This window comes from Genypterus blacodes, unplaced genomic scaffold (genome assembly GCF_046128005.1).
Source record: "Genypterus blacodes isolate CSIRO-AG114 ecotype Tasmania unplaced genomic scaffold, CSIRO-AGI_Gbla_v1 ptg000013l_1, whole genome shotgun sequence".
Classification (NCBI taxonomy): Eukaryota; Metazoa; Chordata; class Actinopteri; order Ophidiiformes; family Ophidiidae; genus Genypterus; species Genypterus blacodes.
Genome location: NW_027466827.1, coordinates 418821 through 439958, shown reverse-complemented (window position 1 = coordinate 439958; position 21138 = coordinate 418821). Strand labels below are relative to the sequence as shown.

Genomic DNA, 21138 nt, shown 5'->3' with positions numbered 1-21138 from the left:
GCATCTTTGCGGTCTTTGGTAGGAAAAATCAGGTTTTTGGAATTGCGCTCTAATGCTAGTTTACTAGTTAAGATCTGCATGAACCAAACTCCATGTGAGGCTAGGGGCCCTTGAGTGGGGAAGGGATCCGATGATGCTCCATAGGGCAAACGAGCAGCAAACCCCTCTCCATTTGACCATCCATCACTTGAAGGATAACCAGGGGAAAAGAACAACTGGAGGCATCAGTGATGATTGTTTCAGGTACTTTAATGTCGACACGCATACATATATCTATGTATATGTGTGTTTTTGCACTGCCTTCTCAGTAAAATAAGGTAGAGTATGTATATAGCAAGTAGGAATATCTCGTTATGTTATCCTGAGCAGCAAACAACTCACAAAACCCAGATATTTGGTTTCTGTTCTCTGCCTTCATACCTTTCGGCCAATGAAAGGAGGAATATTGATTGCACTGATGAATGTGTTGCTGGCTTTTGTGAGTTGTTTACCATGTCTATATTTTAAGTGTGCTTAGACCACCTTGTAAGTGTAAGTGTATGACAGATGTACTTCCCAAACGTTCCGTAATGTTTTCATATCGCAGTCATAAAATAGCACTGAATGTTATCACATTGCCACTGTCTCCAATCATTTGTGAGAGCAGCATGCGTCTGCTGTACATGTGTGAACCTTATTTTTTCTTTCCATGGTAGTCCACTTCTCTTAAAAGGTCACATGTGGCAGAGTCTAACCATTGGCATTGAGTCTGTCAGCTGTCTTTGACTGTGGGATTGCAGCCTCTCCCTGTTGCAGCCCTGAAAGGGGGGGAGCGACCCCTCCCTCCTCACTGGGTTACCTCACACGGTCCAATCAGCTAGCTCGGACCTGATATGTTCAATAGGGTTCATATCTGCTTCTTGGCCCCGCTGGGTTGTGAATCTATTCTATTTCCTTTACATCTTTTCTTTTGCACAAAAATGGCACAAATTTCAAGTCACTGAAAAACATTTTGACATATGTTTTGAGCGAGAGGTTCTAAGAACATGGACTTTATGATTTTACAGTGAATGCTTCATCCAATGTTTGATTCCACTCTTTGCTGTGCTGTGCAGTGAAAAGATGGAAAGAAGTTTGATGTACCTTGAGATGACTGAGAAGGCAGTGTAAAAATGCTGTGAAATACCTACAGTATGTGAGTTCACAACATTCAGGAGCAGTTAGGTGAGAGTTCCAGGCTACAATGGCAATTAGAATTAGCCCCATTACCATGAGATGAGCTCACCCTGCCATTTTAAATTCTAGGGTACAAACTACATTTAACTACATGAGGAGTATGTAGCACTGTACAGTATAGTCATAGTTTCACCACCAATACCTCTCTTTGCTGTGTTGATGGGTGCTTAGTCTTGATCCAGTCCTTAAACATCCAGTCTCAGGGATTCATTGGGTCCTATATTTTAGGTCTGGGGAATGGCTCTCTACTCACATACTGTACGTTTTCCATAGATATGTGTTCATTTTCTAGTTTAGAATCCAAAGCTGAATCACACTCCAGCTGTTCCTTTCACGTTGAATCTTCCTCTTTTTGCATATCTAAATCTGTCTTCCAGAGGGATATGATATTGTGGATGGCATCTCATTACTAAATGAAGACATGATAGAGGATGATGATGGTGCTAGCTCCTCTGCCTATGTGGAGCTCGAGAGGCTGGAGAGAGAGACGGCTGCTGCTCGCAGCCACCACAGTACTAGCTCCACCGTAACAGCCATCTCTGTCCCGCCTGCGTCCCCGCCTGCGTACAGGGTCCCCTCTGCCTCACCCATATCCGAGCCCCCCGTCCCCCAGGCCATTCAGGCCTTCAAGGAGTCCGCCAACATGGTCGCTGCCTTCAACCTACAGTGGAAAGATGAAATCTCGGCAATGCGCTATGAGCTGGCGGAGCTACGCAGGGATGTATGCGGGGAGCTCAAAACTTTCAACAGCAACTTCTTCAACTTTACCCAGTGCTACAACATGTGGACTTTGTGCCGTGAGCCTTGCAGCGATAGCACCACTCAAACAGACGACAGAGTGTCCATCGGCATCCAAGCGGGCTCCAGTTGGTCCTTTCGGCAGAATACAAAGGACAAGTCGGTGATGTGTCAACCAGAGCCGGCCCCATTCAGCATCATAGACTTGATGGAGCCACCTCGCATTGAGATCATAGAGGGTACACCTGAAAGCACGCCGGAAGGGTCAGGCAGTCCTGCCAGCCCACTTCCAATAGAGGACTTCCCATGGGAGATCATCAAAAGGCAAAAGGCCCATAAACAGCCAGACTCAGGCAGCCACACAGGTGGCCACAGAAGCGCCAGTTTAGAACTGTGGAGCAGGAAGTACACCAGTGGGCCCATGTCATATCTGTCTATGTCATTTTAGTCATTCGCATTCTACACACAACATGAGACCAGGAAGGGCCAAAACCTGAAGTTTACTAGAAAAGTCAAGGCAGCGCTGTTAAAAAATGTCCCTTTACTCTATGCAGACACAGAGTCTGTTATCAATGACGTTTGAACAATCCCTTAATAAGTGTCTTGTTTAGCCATGGAATAAAAGAACACTGTAATGAGGCGACATGTGAAAAAGAACGTGGCTGATTTTAGGATCCTCAAGTGCCATGAAATGCATCCTCATTGACCCCACCCTGTCTTATTTAGTGATCCCTCACATAAACAATCGATTCAATTGAACATAAAAATAGTGATTGAAAAGTCTGAAAAGTCATCAAGCAACTAAACTCAGTAAAGAGCCATTGTGAGGCGAGGCATGAGTTGTTGTCTCTCTGCACATGAATCTGAAGCTCATGTTCATTCCAGTTTCTCTTCATATAGAAACATCCTCGTAAGCACCTGAGTATACTGCTAAAATACTGTGAATAACTTTATAGACCCTAGTTTTTTAATGAATGCATCAAAGACAAACACATAATTTATGAATACAATTGATACATACTGTAATTTACTTTTAGTTCTTCTAATCAAAACATTCCTTTGACATTACAGTCTTTTATTTATCTTGTAGTCAGTTACAGTAGAAATGGGCATTTTGAAATTGTTCAACTCAAACCTTCTCGAACGTAAAGCGCTAACTGTAATTATTTAATAAACAATGAATACTGATGGCAAAAACTTATCATAACCCCTGTAAAAATCTAAAAGACTAATCTTCGGCAATACTGGATGGATGGTATAATCCTAAGGCTTTGCGGATTTAAGAGTACTTAGTCCCTGGCTAAAATGTTTACACTGGATTATTTGTTTTTGCGACTGATTTAACAGTGATTAACAGCATGTAGCGAGAGAAGCAGTAGGAGAGAATGCTGGGATTCAGAGCAATGAGGAAGTATGAATGTATTGGCTTCAATTCATTCCTGCACAAAATGCATTCATGTTTGAACTCTGTATATGTATATAAGTGTACCATTTTTGTATATAGAGAAAGTTATATTCAATACTTGTACTGTTTGCGGTTATAAACATACTGTGTTCTGACATAGAAGGGTTAGGGTTAAAAAAAAAAAAGTGGTTCTAAACCAAACACAGCACTTTTTTTCCATCGCATTGACCTCTGAGGTCTGTCTCCATTTATTTCATCATGTTCATCACCCAGCTGTTTGTGCACCTCATAGGAAGTTGGTAGTCCAGACTAGTGTTTCGCCGACAGCTTTTCATGCAGTATTGAATGGAGTCTTTCTAGAAAACTTCTCTCTGATAATATTTAAAAAAAATTCCGTAAATGTGAGTACTGGGCTGCTAGTTTGACAGCTGTCAACCAGCATGCACCGTTATTTTCCTTTTAACACTGATCCAAACTGCACTGTGGGTATTTTGCTAGTGATATAATGGTATGAATATTTCTCTGACAGTGTGGAGCTTTGAGCTGTTACCAGCTTTGGCAACTGACAAAACTATTTCACTTTTTTTAAGAATGTTGGACTAGAACACCCAATATAATGAAACAACTCCCGATGTTATAATGATTCCATATGAGGAAAAACATACCTCTAACCTATATGAGGAATAAAATGATATGATGCTGGATAAAGATACTACAAAGTTTTTAACATTGAGTCCTCAAAGTAAACACATTATTTTCCATTTTTATACATTTAACCTCACTGTGACTTTAATTATAGCTGCATTTACCTTTTTTGGAAAAGCACTTTATGATCACCAGTTGGATGCGTACAGTATGTCACACACGTGTCTTCCTCTCCCTCTTCTCCTATTACGGATCAGCAGGCTTGAATCCTGATTTCTGAACCACGAAACTTTTACTTTACAATTTTCATTCATCTGCCAGCTGCTCCATAACAAGCCGGCCTGTACCATTCCTGCGCTTAAAGACAAACTAGACATGCACTCACAGATATGCTGCACTAGTGCCACACGTTTTGCTATTATAATTGTGATTCAATTGTGGCTCTGAAGTCTACGACAACATTTCATTGTTGTTGTTATAGTGTCATCATTAGGTTGACGGATCTTCTTTTGCAGAAGAAGTGAGTGGAAATGTGCACAAAATGTGGCTACAGTAGACAAATTAATTCATGAGATATCGCACTTTCTGTAGAATTAACCAAGTTTACTTATACTACAATTGTAGGAAAATTTACAGAAAAATGTTTTTGGGGAAAAAGACTTTAATGGCAGAAACTCCAAGTAGGCATAAGATAAGATAAGATGGGAGATAAGATACTTTTATTGTCATATTACATGCAATTCACGATCAAATCGCAGGCAATTGAAATTTGTCTTGCATAAATGGGCGTGGCCTATATGAAGGAAGGTAGACTTTGGTTCTATGACTTTTACTTGTTAATGTTTGTAAATTTAAACATAAACAGGGTTATCGCAGCACCACCGTCAGGCTGAATGAAACAATAAATCAGTGAAGTTACCCGAACCCCGAGTATTTCAATGTGTTGCCAGTAAATTGCTACCCCTTATCACTATTGAATGATTACAGATACTAGTTTGATTTTGATGCACAAGCTGTTATGTGAAAAACAACATGCCAGACATTTTTCCACCGAGGCTTTATCTGATTAAGTTCATCATGTTAAGTAAATGAACAATTATAGTACATCATAGTCAGTCTCGATTGTAAGACTCATAACTCCTGTAGGTACAGAGTTCTTCCAAAGTAAATGCACTTAAAGAAATAAGCTGGTAAATATTAATGTCCATGTTGGCAACACACAAAGTGCAGCACAAAGACCATTTTCATGTTCAGTTTCTGTCTGTTTGTAACTCTTGTCGACAAGTCCATCAATAAAAAGCCAGAGGCCGTGATGAATGGGTGGAAAGTCTCAATAAAGTCAGATAAATGACCCTTTACACTGTTCACTGAATGTAACAGCTCATTGAAAACACTATAGTGACGCCACCAGTGACAAGCCTGCAGATAAAATTTAATGTTACCACAGATAGATCCAGCGGCCTTGTACTAAATTTGACCCTTGAAATGTTTTGATATTTTGGGAAATATGCTAATTTGCTGTAATTCTGTGAGTTAGATGAGAGGATCAATATCAATATATCTGTGTATTCAGTACACTTTGCAACATGTTTAGCCTAGCTTAGCATTAAGACTCTCATAGTTACTCTCCTTATGTGTATATTTAACACACATAGAGACAGAAAACAGTAGTTTAGGAAGTGGTTGACATATATTGTAGCTAATTAATGATCAACAACAACAGTGTGTGAAGAACTTAGTGGTGTCTTTAGCATTGCATGAAGTCGTAGCACTGAACAAGTCCTGCCTTCCAGTGTAGTCAGTAACGGTTGATACACAAATGTAACACTTAATGCACTTTTGTAAATAATCAGCCCGCAAGCTTCCATTGGGAATCTTTTTTTTTTTTTGTCTATTTAAGTTCAAGAGCTGTTGAATGTGTGACAGTGAGAGTTGCGAGTTTGGAACTGTGAAGTGGGGCTTAATGACTAGCTTACATGAAGGCACTTAAACCAATTTAACTCATGGATGTATTGGTAGTTTGCTTGCTGACATCAAAACAGCATGTGTAAGGATCAGTTTAGAGTTGTCAGAAGCTGTTTTTCCCCCTTGGACTGAGGCTAGCTGTTTCCCCCTGCTCTCAGTCTTTGTGCTAAGCTAAGCTAACCAGGCCCCCTGAGATACAACATCTCCTAACTGAACACACAGATGTGAAAATTATGTTAAACCTCCCACTCCCAACGCCCTTTGAAGCCTCTCGCCAACTGTGCAATTACAGCGATCTCGTGAGTTAATTGCATGGCAACATGTCTCTCCCTGTCAGCGTGATATTAAGGTTGATGCATGTCAGATTGTGCAATACATGCCTTGCGGACAGACAAACGAGAAAAAATGCACACGAGCAGAAAGGGGTCATTAACTAGTGATCCATCTGTGCTGGTTTACAGACCTGAGTCATGAATTAAATAAAAAACTGTCAGAGTTTTGTCCTAAACTGTCATTAGATTCTCTCTGCGACAGGCTAAAATCGCAATAGGAGCCCAAAGAGGAGCAAACAAGCCTATTTCCCATAAAGTTCGGGGTATTTATTTCCTTTTTCTTTGGTTATGGTAGTTCTTAATTTTTTCTGGCGAGACTCATTACTGCTGAAAGATAAAGGAGAAACCCTAGTCTGTATTCGTAGACAATCAGAGGCGCTGAGGCCCTCTACCTCTCCCACCATGTCCCCAGAGGTGCAGTACAGTACTGCTGAATGTACTAACACCGCCTCACTAGTGATGGGTTTGCTGGGCTCCAAGCAAACCTTAAGGGGTGGGAGCCCTCAATCATCTGCTACAGTTCACTTTGACTGGTATTCCCCTCAACCGCTCATTGTCCCGTTGTGCCATCATGGCGTACCAAAGTTAACACAAGGCCCATCAAGCTTAGGCCTGCAACAAACACCTTCACATTTCACAGCATTTGGATGGTCACTGCAGCAAAGGATCATGGGAAGTGTGAATAAGTCCCCCTAATGAATGAAGGTGAGGCAACATCTCTCACTTTGTCAGGAAAAAAGGAGCTCCTTCCTTCTTCGCATGACCAAAAGACAACACTCACAATAAAATATGGCAGATATTTTGAGGTTGAATCAAAACAAAAGGAAAAAAAAAGACGTTTTGGTCTCAGTTCTTATTCTACGCCTCCTTCACACCTGGTTGCAGTGAGTCATTAAACTGAAATGTCCAGCTATCCTTCATATTTTCATTTATTTTGCGCATTAAAATACATACTTTGGTGAAAATTTAATAACTTGTTTATCGTTGAGCTTTGGGTACAAGGAATTATAGATTATAAATGTTTCCATTCTCCATCATTTGCAATACAGAATACAATAATATAGCCCATTTTATGAGTTTGTCATTATACCAGCCCAATTCACTGGAAGGCATATAACTGTGAAAAGAATTAGTCTATTATCATGTAATATCTTCAAAAATATATGAATATATAGATATATATAATATAAGAAAAAACGTCCGAAAGGCCTGTTTTCATATATTTTCCTTTCTGAATGACCACGAGGGGACTGCAGTGGCATTCCCTACTCATATCCTCTCGCATTGTGTGGGTGGTGCAAACTAATTTAAAGGTGCTGAATCCATGATGAAGACTGGCCAATCATGATGTCTCATATCTACATCCATTCATTCTATGCAAGTCCTTTGTTCTATTGTTATTTTTATGTCATCTTAATATTTGCAATTACAGATATTAGGTGTTTATGTTAATCCCTCATGCAAGTCATCGATGCCTAATGTAGAATGAAGTTTTTACAAAACATTTGGTGGCCTTTTTTTTGCATGAGCCTCAGGCTATACTAACTTTTTTCTTTTGGTGATTGTGTCTTAAACAGTTTGAGTTTTCCCTTATGAGGGTATACATATAAATATATATACATGCTAAAATATAAGAGTTAGTGGGTGAGATTCCTGAAAGTATAGTACTGTAGCACAAAACCAAAAGTTAATTATAATCTTTATCACATTATAAGTATTAAAGTATTTAGCTTTTATTCATGTAAACATGGCTATGGGTTCATTTGGTTGTAAGAACCCAACTCAGTGGTTTGGTTTCATCTGGATGTTGCTTCTTACAGTCAAATCAAACAATCAAATCACCCATAATCAAACCATTATGCACCAGAGTGCTTTGTGGCATTCTAGATTAATCACTATATTGATGACAACAGTCATGTTAACAAATACATCCTCGGATATTATTATTATTATTGTTATTATTATTATTATTATTATTATTATTATTATGTGTTTTCTGATTCCATTTCTATACTGGGCACAATTATGCATTTTGCTGATGAATTGATGCCAGGGAACTCACCCATGCTTTAAGTTTCACCCAGTGTTTCATTGTCATGCTATTGTTTAGCCCAAAGAAACGAACCTTCCCTTAAAGTTGAAATGTAGCAAGAATGCTGAGCGTGAATCGAAATATTATTGAAAATCGATGTACATTTAACTTAAAGACAGAGGATAAAAAAGACAAAGGGAGTCTAAAATTATTTTTGAATCATGCAACCATATTTTGTGTAATGAAATAGATACTTGTGTATGAAATTATGAATTGTATATCTAATATACTGTTATGTAATAATATATACTGTATGTATATATAACGTATATATACAGTATATATAAGTACTGTCCAGTTTTCATTTTATCACCCTTCAGAGATCTGTGAGAACTGTGTCACCTGAGCGATGTTCCGCTTTCTGAGTTCAAGTTTGTGGATGAAATCTGATCTCACTGAAAAATCAGCAGGATATGAATTCTTTTCTAACCTTGTGTTCTCTTCCTGCGTTCATTCAAAGTTTCTGGAGGAAACCTACGTTGCATTTTTCAGGGAACTCAGACTGCTGTTAAGTGAACCAGATTTATTTCAAAGTTATAAAGCATTTTTGAAAACCATAGTTTGGCCTGAATTTGTTAGCTTGAGTTTGTCTATGAATGAATCCAATGGTTTCTTTTCTCTCTCTCTTTTTTTTGCTTATTGTGGTGTTTCTTGTGAATGTTCATTTAAAACTTTTATTATCCTTATGTATTTTTCATAAATTGATTTATAAAAATGATTAAAATGTTTCTGCCGTTTATGTTTATGATCATTTAAATGGAAAAATGGGGGTCATAGCTTTACAAAGGCATCCAAAGATAAAACTCATTTACAGTCTTGATAGTTTTGTTTGTGTACACTTACCAGCATGAATACCAGTTTATAGACATGAACACTCCGTGAATACACAGCATGGGCCAGGCGTTGCGTACTTTGACCCTCTCAATATGCATTGCTTTTGTACTAAGATATCACTTTTATGTTTTTTGTTTGTTTTTTTGTTTGTTATTCCTTTTTTTTGTTTCTTTTTCTCATTTTAGGCGCCCATAGCTTAGCTGGGGGGCGTAGGGAGTACGGTAGGTCTGGTAGGGAACCACTTTATTATACCTTTTTTTATATGTTGGTAATACATTTTTCATACATTTTGTCTGACTCATTAACATTTTCTGCTTGATAAGAGTAAGATATATCATACGTTTAAGATGCTGTCATACTCACTTAGTCTGTAAAATACATTTAAATGTCTTCATGTGTTTTTCACTAAATACAATGAGTCCAGTGGTAATGCTACATGATAATATGTTTAAGACAACAACTAAACCAGTGAAGAACAAAACGTGTTGACTACTGTCTGACATGTTGGCCTTGTGTTAACACACTGGCGTAGGCACATTACAATATTTACCATGTCAAATCTGCACAAACATACTTAACATGGGATTTACCTGTAGCCTTTGACAAAAACCTACATTCACAGGAGGATTAATTTGCTTTGTTTTCTGTTCTTTTTCTTCCTTTAGTTTTTGCAATTACAGTTCAGTTCCAATTTATTTGGTATTTATATGGAATCGCCGTCTTGCTTTAACCATTGTAAATATGATTTCTTAAAATTAATAGAGGGAAATAGAGTCAAATAAATATTTCTGGCATGCAGCAAGGCAGGTTATGACCAACATAACAGCTTTGTTCCACAAACCACCACAAATCAATGCTGCTGTTAGATAGCATGGTCGGTGTTTGGACACTGCAGTGCTCCAGCCTTAATTTATGATGTGTAAAATCTGTCAGGTTGATTTCGAAGGTGGCTGCGGGATGTTTACGCGGTTCCCGATTTATTCTTGGCAGTGTGCATTGATAATCTTCAACATGAAATTATCTGTTGTCTTTAGTCTAAAAAAATATCTATTCCGTGGTTTTGGTTTAGCTGCTGTTTAACTGTGGTAAATTCATTCGAATCAAACATTATGGATGTTCTTGTCCCGTGTTCGCAGTAGGACCTAGATTCTGAAGTCAGACAGTCAATGAGTTGTAGATTCCACAGCAAGATACAGTATCTCTACAACTATTACCCCTGTGGCTAATCAAGGTCCCCAGAGGTTGAATCCTAATACTTTTGGTGACCCCTCCGTCTTTCTTCTGGCTGTGCTGCCAAACGTCCACGTGGAGATACCAAACTAATTCTAGTAAGCAGGTTGCGGTGAAATTTACTGAGGACATGCATGCTACCAAGGGGATGAACCCTTCTGTTTACACCGATCCCGAGGCCAAAATTTCAACCTTGTAGGCGTCTTATAATGTCTTATATCTTATAATGTAACACACAATTATTGTGACAGTTCTAGTTCCAACTCAAAACTCTTTAGTTGTAACAACATTGGAGATTCTCTATTGAAGTTGCTATGATCACATTATTGTTTTTCTTGTTTTGGAGGCGATTAAGGCTGTTATACAGTATATTTATTTGTTTGTGGATGTTTTTGGGATGCTTAACACTACAACAGGGAAAATGTTACTTTCAGGCCATTGATTTGTAATGGTTTGTTGTAATGCCATACATAAAAGGTTATTCCACATTGCATCCATGGGGGCATCACCACTGTATGTATATATGTATGTGGCTACGAACAACATGCTTGTTTTATTGTACAGCTCTGGAAAAAAAGGGCTACAAATACCGACTTTATATCTACGGCAAGTAGAATCAGCTGGAGTAACTGAACTAAACACACGGTCAACACGTCCTGCTAGTTGTCCTCTGTCAAATCATCCATCCATACCTCCATTCATCCAACGATCAATTCCTCCACTCATACACCTTTGCAGTTCACCAATGTCATATGCAAGCTCACCCCTGAAGACATATCCCTACAATCAGGTAACACTGGTAGGAAAAACAAATGCCCTCACCCCACATTCATTTTTGAGATAGAAATAATGGACGAATGGCCAAATTTGCAGCAGGAGCCGCAGGTGGAGAAGCAGGCAAGTTACAAAGAGACAATAATCGAAGAAAGCAGAGAATACAGCAAATGAGGCCCAATCCAGTTAGAGAAGTCCAAGCAAATCTAAGATCTTAAAGAGTCAGTGACCGAATGATTGAGTCCTCTGACAGTCAAATGTAATGTCCACAAATCAGCTAGCGGTCAAAACAGACTGCCAGCTGATAGTCGTAGTCAGGTGTGCCGCAGTGGCTAATTTGTTTATTGTAACAGATTCAGTGCAATTATGGTTTTATTACCATAACGGCGTGAAAAGAAACAACACCATAGAAGAACGTACATGTTGAATAAGAAGAAAGAATGAAGGAAAACTTAAGGTTGAAGGAATTGCCAACAAACAAACACACAGACAAAGACACACGCATTCACAAAGTTTGTGACGCATCTATTCATCAAATAGTTGGCTCAAAAACAAAACTGAATCCTGCTTTTCACTAAAAACAACTGAATGTGACTCCCCGAACATTAAAAACACAACAGTCCCTGAACTCAGCACCAAAGCTCCACATGGCTTTTTGTCTGCTCCTTAACTGCCATGCACAGGTCACACTGACACCAAACCATGACTGCCCAGTTTACGGAAGTAAAAAATAAAGACATTTCAGCCAATTAGCGCACACAGAGATGCTGATTGGATTATTATTACACAATTATGCTTCTGCGTCTTCTCTGTGTTGCTGCTGTCAGCTTACTGCTGTGGCGAAACATGGCATAAAGGTAAAGACGCAGAGGGAGAAGATTATGTTTATTATGTATTTTACTTGTTTTTGACCCGCATCTCTACTTTGAATTATGATTAACATTTTTCTATTGTTGAGATGGAGATAGAGAGAGCGAGAGAGAGGGAGAGAGATGGTGATTGTATTGCAAATTTCATGTAATGCGTAATTTCCCCCGGTAGCCTTGATAAGATGGGGGAAAAAAGCCAGATAGTAACTGTGGGGATTCCACGTACTGTATCAGAATTAACACAGTCTGGATGGAGTCAGATAAAACACACACGCACGCACACACACACACACACCGTTTACATCTGACATATTCCTGAGGACACATCGACTCTGTTACATCGTCAGCCCCCATGCTCATTGTCCATCACTGCATGTCATCCGGTCAGTCCATCCTGACCCCGAGTAAGAGCGGCGTCGCACCGGCCCTCTCTGCCAGTCTGAGGCCAGTCTGAGGCCACACCTGAGGCGCAGCACACGGAGGGGAGTGGCATGGAGAGGAGAGGAGAGGCGGTCAGAACGTTTGGCCGAGGATTATGTCTTGAATAAAGTCTTGAACGCAAATGGGCAAAAGGTTTGAGAGGTCATGTTGAAAAAAGTTGCTCGCGGCCTCATGAAGTGATATTAGGTCACATTTTACATATGATGGTGCTTTTACATCTATCAGTGTAATCGGCTCTCAACTGGGTTCTGCTGATATTGAACAAAAGTCTAATAATGTTTCTTGATCCTTTTGCTGGATTGAAATTGGACCCACAGCTGTTTCAACGTAAAGACATCTCATGTAAAGTGTGACTTGATCTCCACTGGAGACCAAAATTCTCATTGTGGTTACAAAATCTGAACAGTTCTGTGAGCGCCCGTTGTAATTTGGTTCACGCTCTAGAGGACAAAAAATAACCTTTGAGTTTAAGAGCGAGTCTATGTTGAGACACGTGCATTGTGCAGCACAGCATGCAGATATTTCCAATGTGCTTTTATCGACTGTTGCGTCACCAAAGGCAGTCCAGAGATGAAGAAAAAAGAAAAGAAAAAGAGACCGTCTGGCTTTGTTTTTCTTTCTGTTTCAAACATGTTGTCTGTCTTGGCCCATTCTTTCTAATTTCCTGTGTTTCCTCACTGTCGAAACCTTCATCTTTGCCTTTAGCTCAAAAAAAAAAAAAAGAATGTTTCAAGTTTAAGATCATGTTTGTGGCATTTTTTCTGCAGTAATGGTGAAGCCGATTACTCACTCCAAAGTTAATGTCTGATGTCTGTCTTTGTCTCTTCTCTCGTCTTTGTTCATTTTCTGTTGATTTTACACTCAAGCTATGGCAAAGTTTTGTTCTGTTTCAAATAGTTTACAATTTTTTACAAATTATTACAAGCTCTTTCGTATTTCTTGATTTCTTTATCTCTTGATTGTATAGCAAAGACCAAACCTTGTGTCTTTATTATTCTAGTTTGACATCTGAAAAAAGTAAAATATCTACCAATTTAAAACAAGAAATTTCAATAACTTCATCAGTTTTACCCCAAAATCCTGGAAAACCTTTTGTTTGATTTGACTTGATGTTGATATTGATTTTGACCTCTGACTCATATGTGTTTGCTTATACTGCAACTGTTTGTCTTGAGATTTAGATACTGCACATTATAGTATTTTGTAGCAACTTATTGACTTATTATAGCTATTCAGTCATTCTAAACAGGCAACATTTTCAGGCAATGCAAATTGGCAACAGGCACATACTAAATTACTATCTATTTCATATGAGAACATATTTCTATTGTGCATGATAGATTTTTGAGAGCTTCATCAAAAACTACTTTTAAAATGCGTAGGAAGCGCTTTAGTGCCTTTGAGCCTTGCCCTTCATGTTGCAGTGTCATTAGGATGTCTGCATTTAGGAACACAGATTCTGCTGGATATCTAAGTTTCCCACCAAATTGTACTGTTTACATACACTGTACCTTTAAATCGCAATCAGTATTTTGGGAACACGGTAAATCCAGCATATCTGTCTTTCATCCACTTGATTAACACAAGCAAAAAAGGAATGTGTACGTGTAAATATGAGATGTAAACGTCTTGCAGTCAGGTGTGGTAGGTATTGAGAGAAGTTTTGTACTTTGAATGCACTTACCTTCCTCTCTAACTGACGCTGCTTACCTCTTGCAGGGATTCAGTTCCGCCTCCCTACTTCCTGCAGTGTGGACCGCGCTCAGCCTCCTCCAGGTATCACTCTGCCTCCATCCCCTCTCCCGACCTCCATACTAACCAGCACCTTTGCCTCTGCAAACGGCATTTCAGTTGCAATCGTACATCCATGGGTGAAGCAGAGTTGGTTCCCGATGCTTTTTTTCTTAAAGAAACAAAAAAGAAAAGCAATCAATGTGTATTTATTTGTTAAAAACCTTTAGATGTGAAGCTTGGTATTCGTTTCTAATCACAAAGTTGCAAAATTGTTATCGACTTGAACTGCCAGTCTGACTTAATCACTTCTGTTACTTTATGGGAACTTTGCTTCCAGATGTGCTGCATCAGGGTCTTTCCTGAGCAACACTGCACTCACACATACAGCATTAATACAACTGCACTTGATATTGTGTTTTATAGTGGTAAGGCTACAAATACACTGAAGCGGAGCAACAGCAAAGTCATAAACTATGACATTGAGCTTCACTGAGGCTTGGCTGCACTTCCACTGCATGTGGTCTGTTTACTGAAGTGCCCGGTGCAGCAGCTCTCAGCCAACAAACAGCAGACACACACATTCAGACAACTGACCAATGGACACAATGCTTCAAAACTCACAGGAACCAGACAATTTAGTTCAGGTTTGTTCTTGTGCTCACTTCCCCCTAACGTTGCTCCATCTACAATCTACTGAAGCAGGATTTGCAGTGCATGAAGGTGGAGAGTGTGAGTGTGTTTCAGGGTAAAATGGCAAGAGAGTAGAGACGACCTAAATGTGATGTTCCCAAGTTACATGAAGGGACTTTGTTGTTACTCCCTGGCAGTCAGTGAGATCCGGCGACAGATTTGTCCACAAGAACATCCCTGACATTAACATTGTTAATAGTACATGGATATGACTGTAGGCGGGGATATTTGACAGCTTAAATGGAGCTCAATCATACTTCATTCAGATGCATGGACCCTGAACAGAAGAGGCAGATATAGACAATGGAACAAACTCAACTTCACTGTGGAAACAAGCCCTAACAAAACCTTTTGACTATTTATATTGATGAGCAAATTTAGGGGAAAAAAACATAAAAAAGCCCAAAGTTGCTTATAATAAACAAACCTGGCAACACTGCAGAACTTCCCATGTCCTTTTTGTAGTTTGAGATGGAGCCAGTGTGTGATTGGTTTGGCGGATTCCTCCTGGGATTTTGTAGTATTAGAAGTTAAAGGCGTAGTGATTGTGTGGTACTGATACATTCACTGTGTCTCCAGGCCAATTCTCTCTTATTTTGTCTTATTTATTTGAAATGAGGCATCCAGGAATGTTTATAGGTTGCAACTGTTTTGGCTGTAGAGGGAAATTGGCCTCTTAGATCACAACAAAGCCAGAAGTGCAAAGCCAACAGCTGTTAAAGTGATTAAAATCATTTTCCATGCACATGTTCCTGCCTGTAGAGTGTAAGAGCTATTTTAATTCCATTATCTGTTCAAAAAAAGAGTCAATACAGTGGATTTTCAGGCTGTTAGACATCAGGGGTTGCTTGCTCTCTGACATAACAGTGAGTGTTGTTTCATTTAAAGGTTCTGTTGCTTTCCTTTCACAAGTTACTACTATATTATCTTAACGTGAATGAAAAGTAGGATTTTCTAGGAGGACATCTGGTGTCTGTTCTGTGTTACAGCAATACAGTGAGATTTCTTTCTTATAACCCGAGTGGAGTATTTCTCTCTGAAGTCTATTATGCGGTGACGTGACAGCCCAGGAGGAGTCCGCAAATTAAATGTCGCCTCCGAAAACACATTAGGCTAAGGGAATGATTGTGTCCTTATGCCCAACATATAAATGCAGGTATATTAGGCAACAAATATTCCTTCCAAATGTCAAATCATCTGGAGAAACATAAATGACTAGCAGCAGACATGTGTAAATGGAGTCACAGCTTAGATGCTGATGAGAGATTGATGTACAGGCTTTAGAATTTGCCCGTTGAGGCTGCGGAATAAAATTCACCAGGAGCTTATTTGATCATTCACGTCTCCGTTGTTACCCAGCATTCCCTTTAGAATGAATGGCGCCTGGGTTTGCTCTGCACATTCATGCTTCCAAGGCCATATAGGAAGCCCTGTAATGTTTCGTACAGCGCCATCAGCAGGCCATAATCGGTATGAATATGTCACTAGTTTAAGTAGAATTTACAACTTTTAAAAATAAAGGATCTCATTTGAACTGTCAGGGACATAATGACGTGTATAAATGTAAACATTTTTAACTGAAACACCGATTTGGAGTACATCTAGTCAGTAATAAGTCATGTGTGATGGATGTACTGCATGTTGCAATAATTACAATAGTGAGGAGAATTGGTTTACGACAATTAATGGCTGTGATTCTTAATTTTCAAAGAAGAGTAGACTATCCAAAATAGACTTTGTGAGAATAGAATCTAGTGTGTGTGACGTTGCGCATTGCTTGAGTCACCCTTTCCTATTTATTTTAGTCTCCACCCACTGTGTCTGGAACTGCAGCCCCTTCAAGTTGGAATGAAAATTGAGAGAGACTTCCCGGTGGTTTCGCATTTCTCACTGCATTTCATTAACTATAATCCAAAGTGCTGTGTGAGTGTGTGTATGTGTGTGTGTTTGTAGTCAGAGTATACTTGCATTGTTGTATCCAGTATACTGACTATAAATTAATGAACGGGCAAAACAAAGACACTTAGAGGATTATAAATGCTGTTATGTGTCTGACACACACACACACACACACACACACACCTGTAGAACACCTCTGAGGTATACCGTATTGTTCTTCATTATCGTAATCTTTTCAGCTTACATAATATCAGGGTGCCTGGTTTAAGGTTCACTCTTTAGGTACGCCACCTACTGGCAAACTCAAGGTACAATTTGCATAATATGTTGCTTTTTTTTTACATTTGATTCCGATATACAGTAAATAAACAAAACACCTTTTTTTGTCAGGGTTCTCAAACTGTGGTACATGTCCTGCCAGTGGTACATGGAGTGCCTCTGTTAGTACATTTATGCCATTATTTGACATAAATGTACTATTTTTTACTTATTACGTATTTACTTATCTGGCCATAATTTGAAAAATACAAAAATACCTCCTCAGATCTACATCCCTGTTTAGTCAAAGCCCAGCTATCCTGTGAGTAAAGCTGGTGGCGTTCCAGCTCTGCTGTGAGGTCCATCTGGATGGATTACAGATCAGTTCCTCACTTGCACTTGATAGCAAATCTCCCCCATAATCCTTCACCGCTCTTCCCGAAGACACGCAGACATATTAGGAGGCTGCTGTTGCTTTTCACTCTCACTGACATTTCCTTCGCTCTAAGTGCTGAAGTGCCCTGGCGTCTAATCTCCCATCATGCCATGAGGCTGGATCACACATGGGGCGATACAGGTGTACTGCAGCACTTGGCCCTCGCCAGCGTACGGCCACATTTTCCATTCTCATTTTTTATCCTTTACCCTTTTTTCCTGCTTTGTCTTCCTCCTCTCATCCTGCTTATGCTACCCAGTGGTGTCATACACCCCTGGTTACAAGAAGACCCCACCTCCCGTACCCCCGCGCGCCACCACCAAGCCTCTTATCTCTGTGACAGCCCAGAGCAGCACGGAATCCACCCAAGATGCCTACCAGGAGGGCAGGCATCCGCGGGGAGGCCTGTGGACCACGGACAGCCTGGGCCGAGCCATCTACAGCTCCACGGACAGCTTGGACAGCACTAAGGCCGTCACTATGGCCATGGAGTCGGCGGCGGGCAAGAGACACGTGTCTTCGGGCAGCCACACCTCAGTGCAGACATGCGACAAAGCAGTGCTGGTATCCAAGGCAGAGGAGTACCTTAAGACCCCACGCTCCTCTATCGGGATACAGGTAAACACACCACCCCGCCATCTCATTCACTGGGATGAAAAGCTGGAGAGAAGGTTCATGTCATGTTCAATGGCAGCAAAGAAAAGTTTGAAAGTGCAGATGGTGAGCACAGTCACATATTTCTACACTTTGACACAAATTTGGACATTCGGGAACGTTTTCTCACCGCTCCAGCCTCGAGAGAAATGAGGAAACGTGCTAGTGATCGTGAAAACAAAAAGTTGGGAGGATTTTCTTTTGTTGGGTTGTCCTGATGCCACAATAGTTGGACCACTAAAATAGTGAAACTTTAGTCTCGCTAATGGAAACAATGGATAAGAAGCGGTTATGCTGTTGCCTTTTTCCTCGTTCTTGCTGTGTAGAATCCTCTTGTGGATAACGATAAGTGTGTTCATGTTTGCCAGGTTGAAACTGTGACAGACTCTGAGGCGGAGAGTAAAGGTCTTCCTCAGTTCCATTCTATAGGAATCCAAGTGGAGGATCGTAAAAGGTATGGTCACAGACTGAAGGCTTCTGTAAGTGCGACATGTTTCCTGGTATTTCTTCATCTCTCTCCTCGCTTTAGGCACGGGAGGTTCAAGCGCTCTAACAGTGTGACCACGGCAGTGCAAGCAGACATGGAGCTGGAGGGCTTTCCGTCCATGGAAGACAAGGGTTTGCAGTTCGGAGGGGGCTTCGGCCGCCACTCTGAGCCCAGCACGCCCACGCAGTACGGGGCCATCCGCACGGTGCGCACGCAGGGCCTGTTCAGCTACAGGGAGGACTACCGGCCCTCCAGCGGGCCGTCCAGCCCGCAGCCAGAACAGTGGCTGGTTCAACCCAGCTTGGAAGGTCCCGAAACGGGTCGAGTGTCGCCCCTTCGCCGGGACGGCAGTTGGTTCATGCAGCTCCTTCACAATGAAACCAAACGACTGGAGGGATGGTGCAAAGAGATGGAGAGAGAGGCAGAGGAGCACGACCTGACGGAGGAGAGTGAGTGTCTGCTAGTCTGAAACTGAGCATTTCTACAATCCCGCATTTAATTTGCCCTAGAAACCCCAAAGAGATTCCATTTCTAATCAATCAAAAGGAACCAGCAAAAACCAGGATGTGTTTAGCATTTTCCCATGATAAATAATTTTTCAATCAAGTCAGATGTCATCGGTTAAATTCAATGATCAGCTGACTAATAGATTATCAAATCACTCTAATCAAATCACTCTGGCAGTAGCTATTGTGTCGTTGGAGTTTAAACTAGTTTGGCTTTATTTGTTGTTGATGGTAACTGAATCATATCACTGTGGAGTGTGAGAGGGTGGGAATCATCAGAGAACATAACATAATGAGGATTTTAGAAGCTTCAGATATGTTATTGGAGATCACTGTCAATGATTAATTCAGTCTCTCTGTCTCTCTCTCTCTTTTCTCGCCCCACCAGTCCTAGGAAAGATCCGGAGTGCAGTGGGCAGTGCTCAGCTCTTAATGTCTCAAAAGTTTCAGCAGTTTTACTGGCTGTGTCAGCAGAATCTGGTGAGTGAAAGCTAACGGGCCATGTGTGTCTGTGAATGAGACCGGACATGTTGCTCCGTTCAGGTACTTGTTGAAGGGGCTCCGGCTCGGATCACAGCTTTGGAGGCGTCGGATGATGCTGCGCCTGTGCACCTTCCAGAAATAGACCGCTGCGATCGATAGCGAAACAGCCCCGGTGCGGCTGTCGACCCCCGCGGCAGACGAAAGGAGAATCACAATAAGAGTGGGAGCACCTGCGTTAAGACAATGCATTAATGCGCAGAGGCAGCACTTTCAATGACTGTGCCGACTCTGAGTAATGGACTGTCACAGGGTTTTACTGTTTAGGCCTCCAGTCACGTCGACAAGCCATTCATACGTTTCCTAATGCTAAATATTCACAGAGTCAGCATATATAAAAATGAGTGGTGTCGGAAGTGTGTGTGTGTGTGTGGGAAGGGGGGCGGGGGTGTCTCCTGAGATACAGTGGAGGGAGAAAGTGAAGAAGACAAGCAGGCACTTCATCAAAATGCAGACAAAACCGTATTTTTTTATGAAACGGAAAATCTAATCGAGGGGCTTCTCATGTTTGTGTGTGTGTGTGAGAGAGAGAGAGTGTGTGTGTGTGTTCCTCTCTTTGGGGTGGTTTCGTGCCCTACGCTCCCCCTCTCTCAGCACAGATAATGGGATGATGAATTAAGTCCAACATTGGTAGTGACAAGCCTTAGATTGGCCCAATCTCTCAGATGTGTCTGAATGAGAGAACGACTTTGTTTTTCTGCGCTGGACAGAAGCAGAAGAAGAAGAAGAAGTTCAAGCAGCATCTCTAAGCAGCTGTGACCCGTACACCTCACGTCACACATACATACACTCACACATACACACTCACACCTTAACAGCACTGAATGATTGAATAAATAATGCATTTTAGACGCACAACTGACCTCATTTGTTGTCATAAGAGATTCAAGGCAATAGAAGTGATTTACCCAGAAACCCTTGTGATGACTGAACTAACATCAGAGCTCTACTGCCACACAGTGGAGCCACAGCTGAGGTGGACAAGTCCACACCATGTCCAACATGGATCACAATAGACTGTCTTTAGAATTACAGTAAAGCTTATTTAAGATCATTTAAATCAGGTGATGGCCACTCAAATCTGGATTAGGTCTTTTAAATGTTTTAATTAAATTACCAACAACCAACAACCAGACACACAGATAAATAGTAATAATAGTAACAGATTGGGTTTGACATTGCTAACAGGCTAACATGTTTCCCTGAAGGACCCCAGTGCCATGCCCAGACCCACATCTCAGGACCTGGCCGGGTTCTGGGACCTCCTGCAGCTTTCCATCGATGACGTCACTGCCAAGTTTGATGAGCTGCAGCTGATCAAGAGCAATCGGTGGCAGCCGATGGAGGCCCCAGAGAAGAAGGTAACGTTTAGAAGCATTTCACTGCTACCAGAA

The 21138-nt window shown here is 40.9% G+C and overlaps 1 protein-coding gene across 2 annotated transcripts in view; it reads left to right on the top strand.

Annotated features, from left to right (window-relative positions):
• dlgap2b (discs, large (Drosophila) homolog-associated protein 2b) overlaps nt 1-21138 on the top strand; it is a 36479-nt gene that overhangs the window by 15076 nt on the left and 265 nt on the right. Inside the window, exons 6-10 of one of the 2 annotated variants that reach the window (XM_076167517.1) lie at nt 17817-18175; nt 18580-18665; nt 18741-19147; nt 19593-19684; nt 20953-21105. In XM_076167517.1, coding sequence (XP_076023632.1) covers nt 17817-18175; nt 18580-18665; nt 18741-19147; nt 19593-19684; nt 20953-21105 — 1097 coding nt within the window. Of the gene's footprint in view, nt 1-1592; nt 2402-17816; nt 18176-18579; nt 18666-18740; nt 19148-19592; nt 19685-20952; nt 21106-21138 lie in introns of those variants that run through there. The other variant, XM_076167509.1, reaches the window with a different exon arrangement.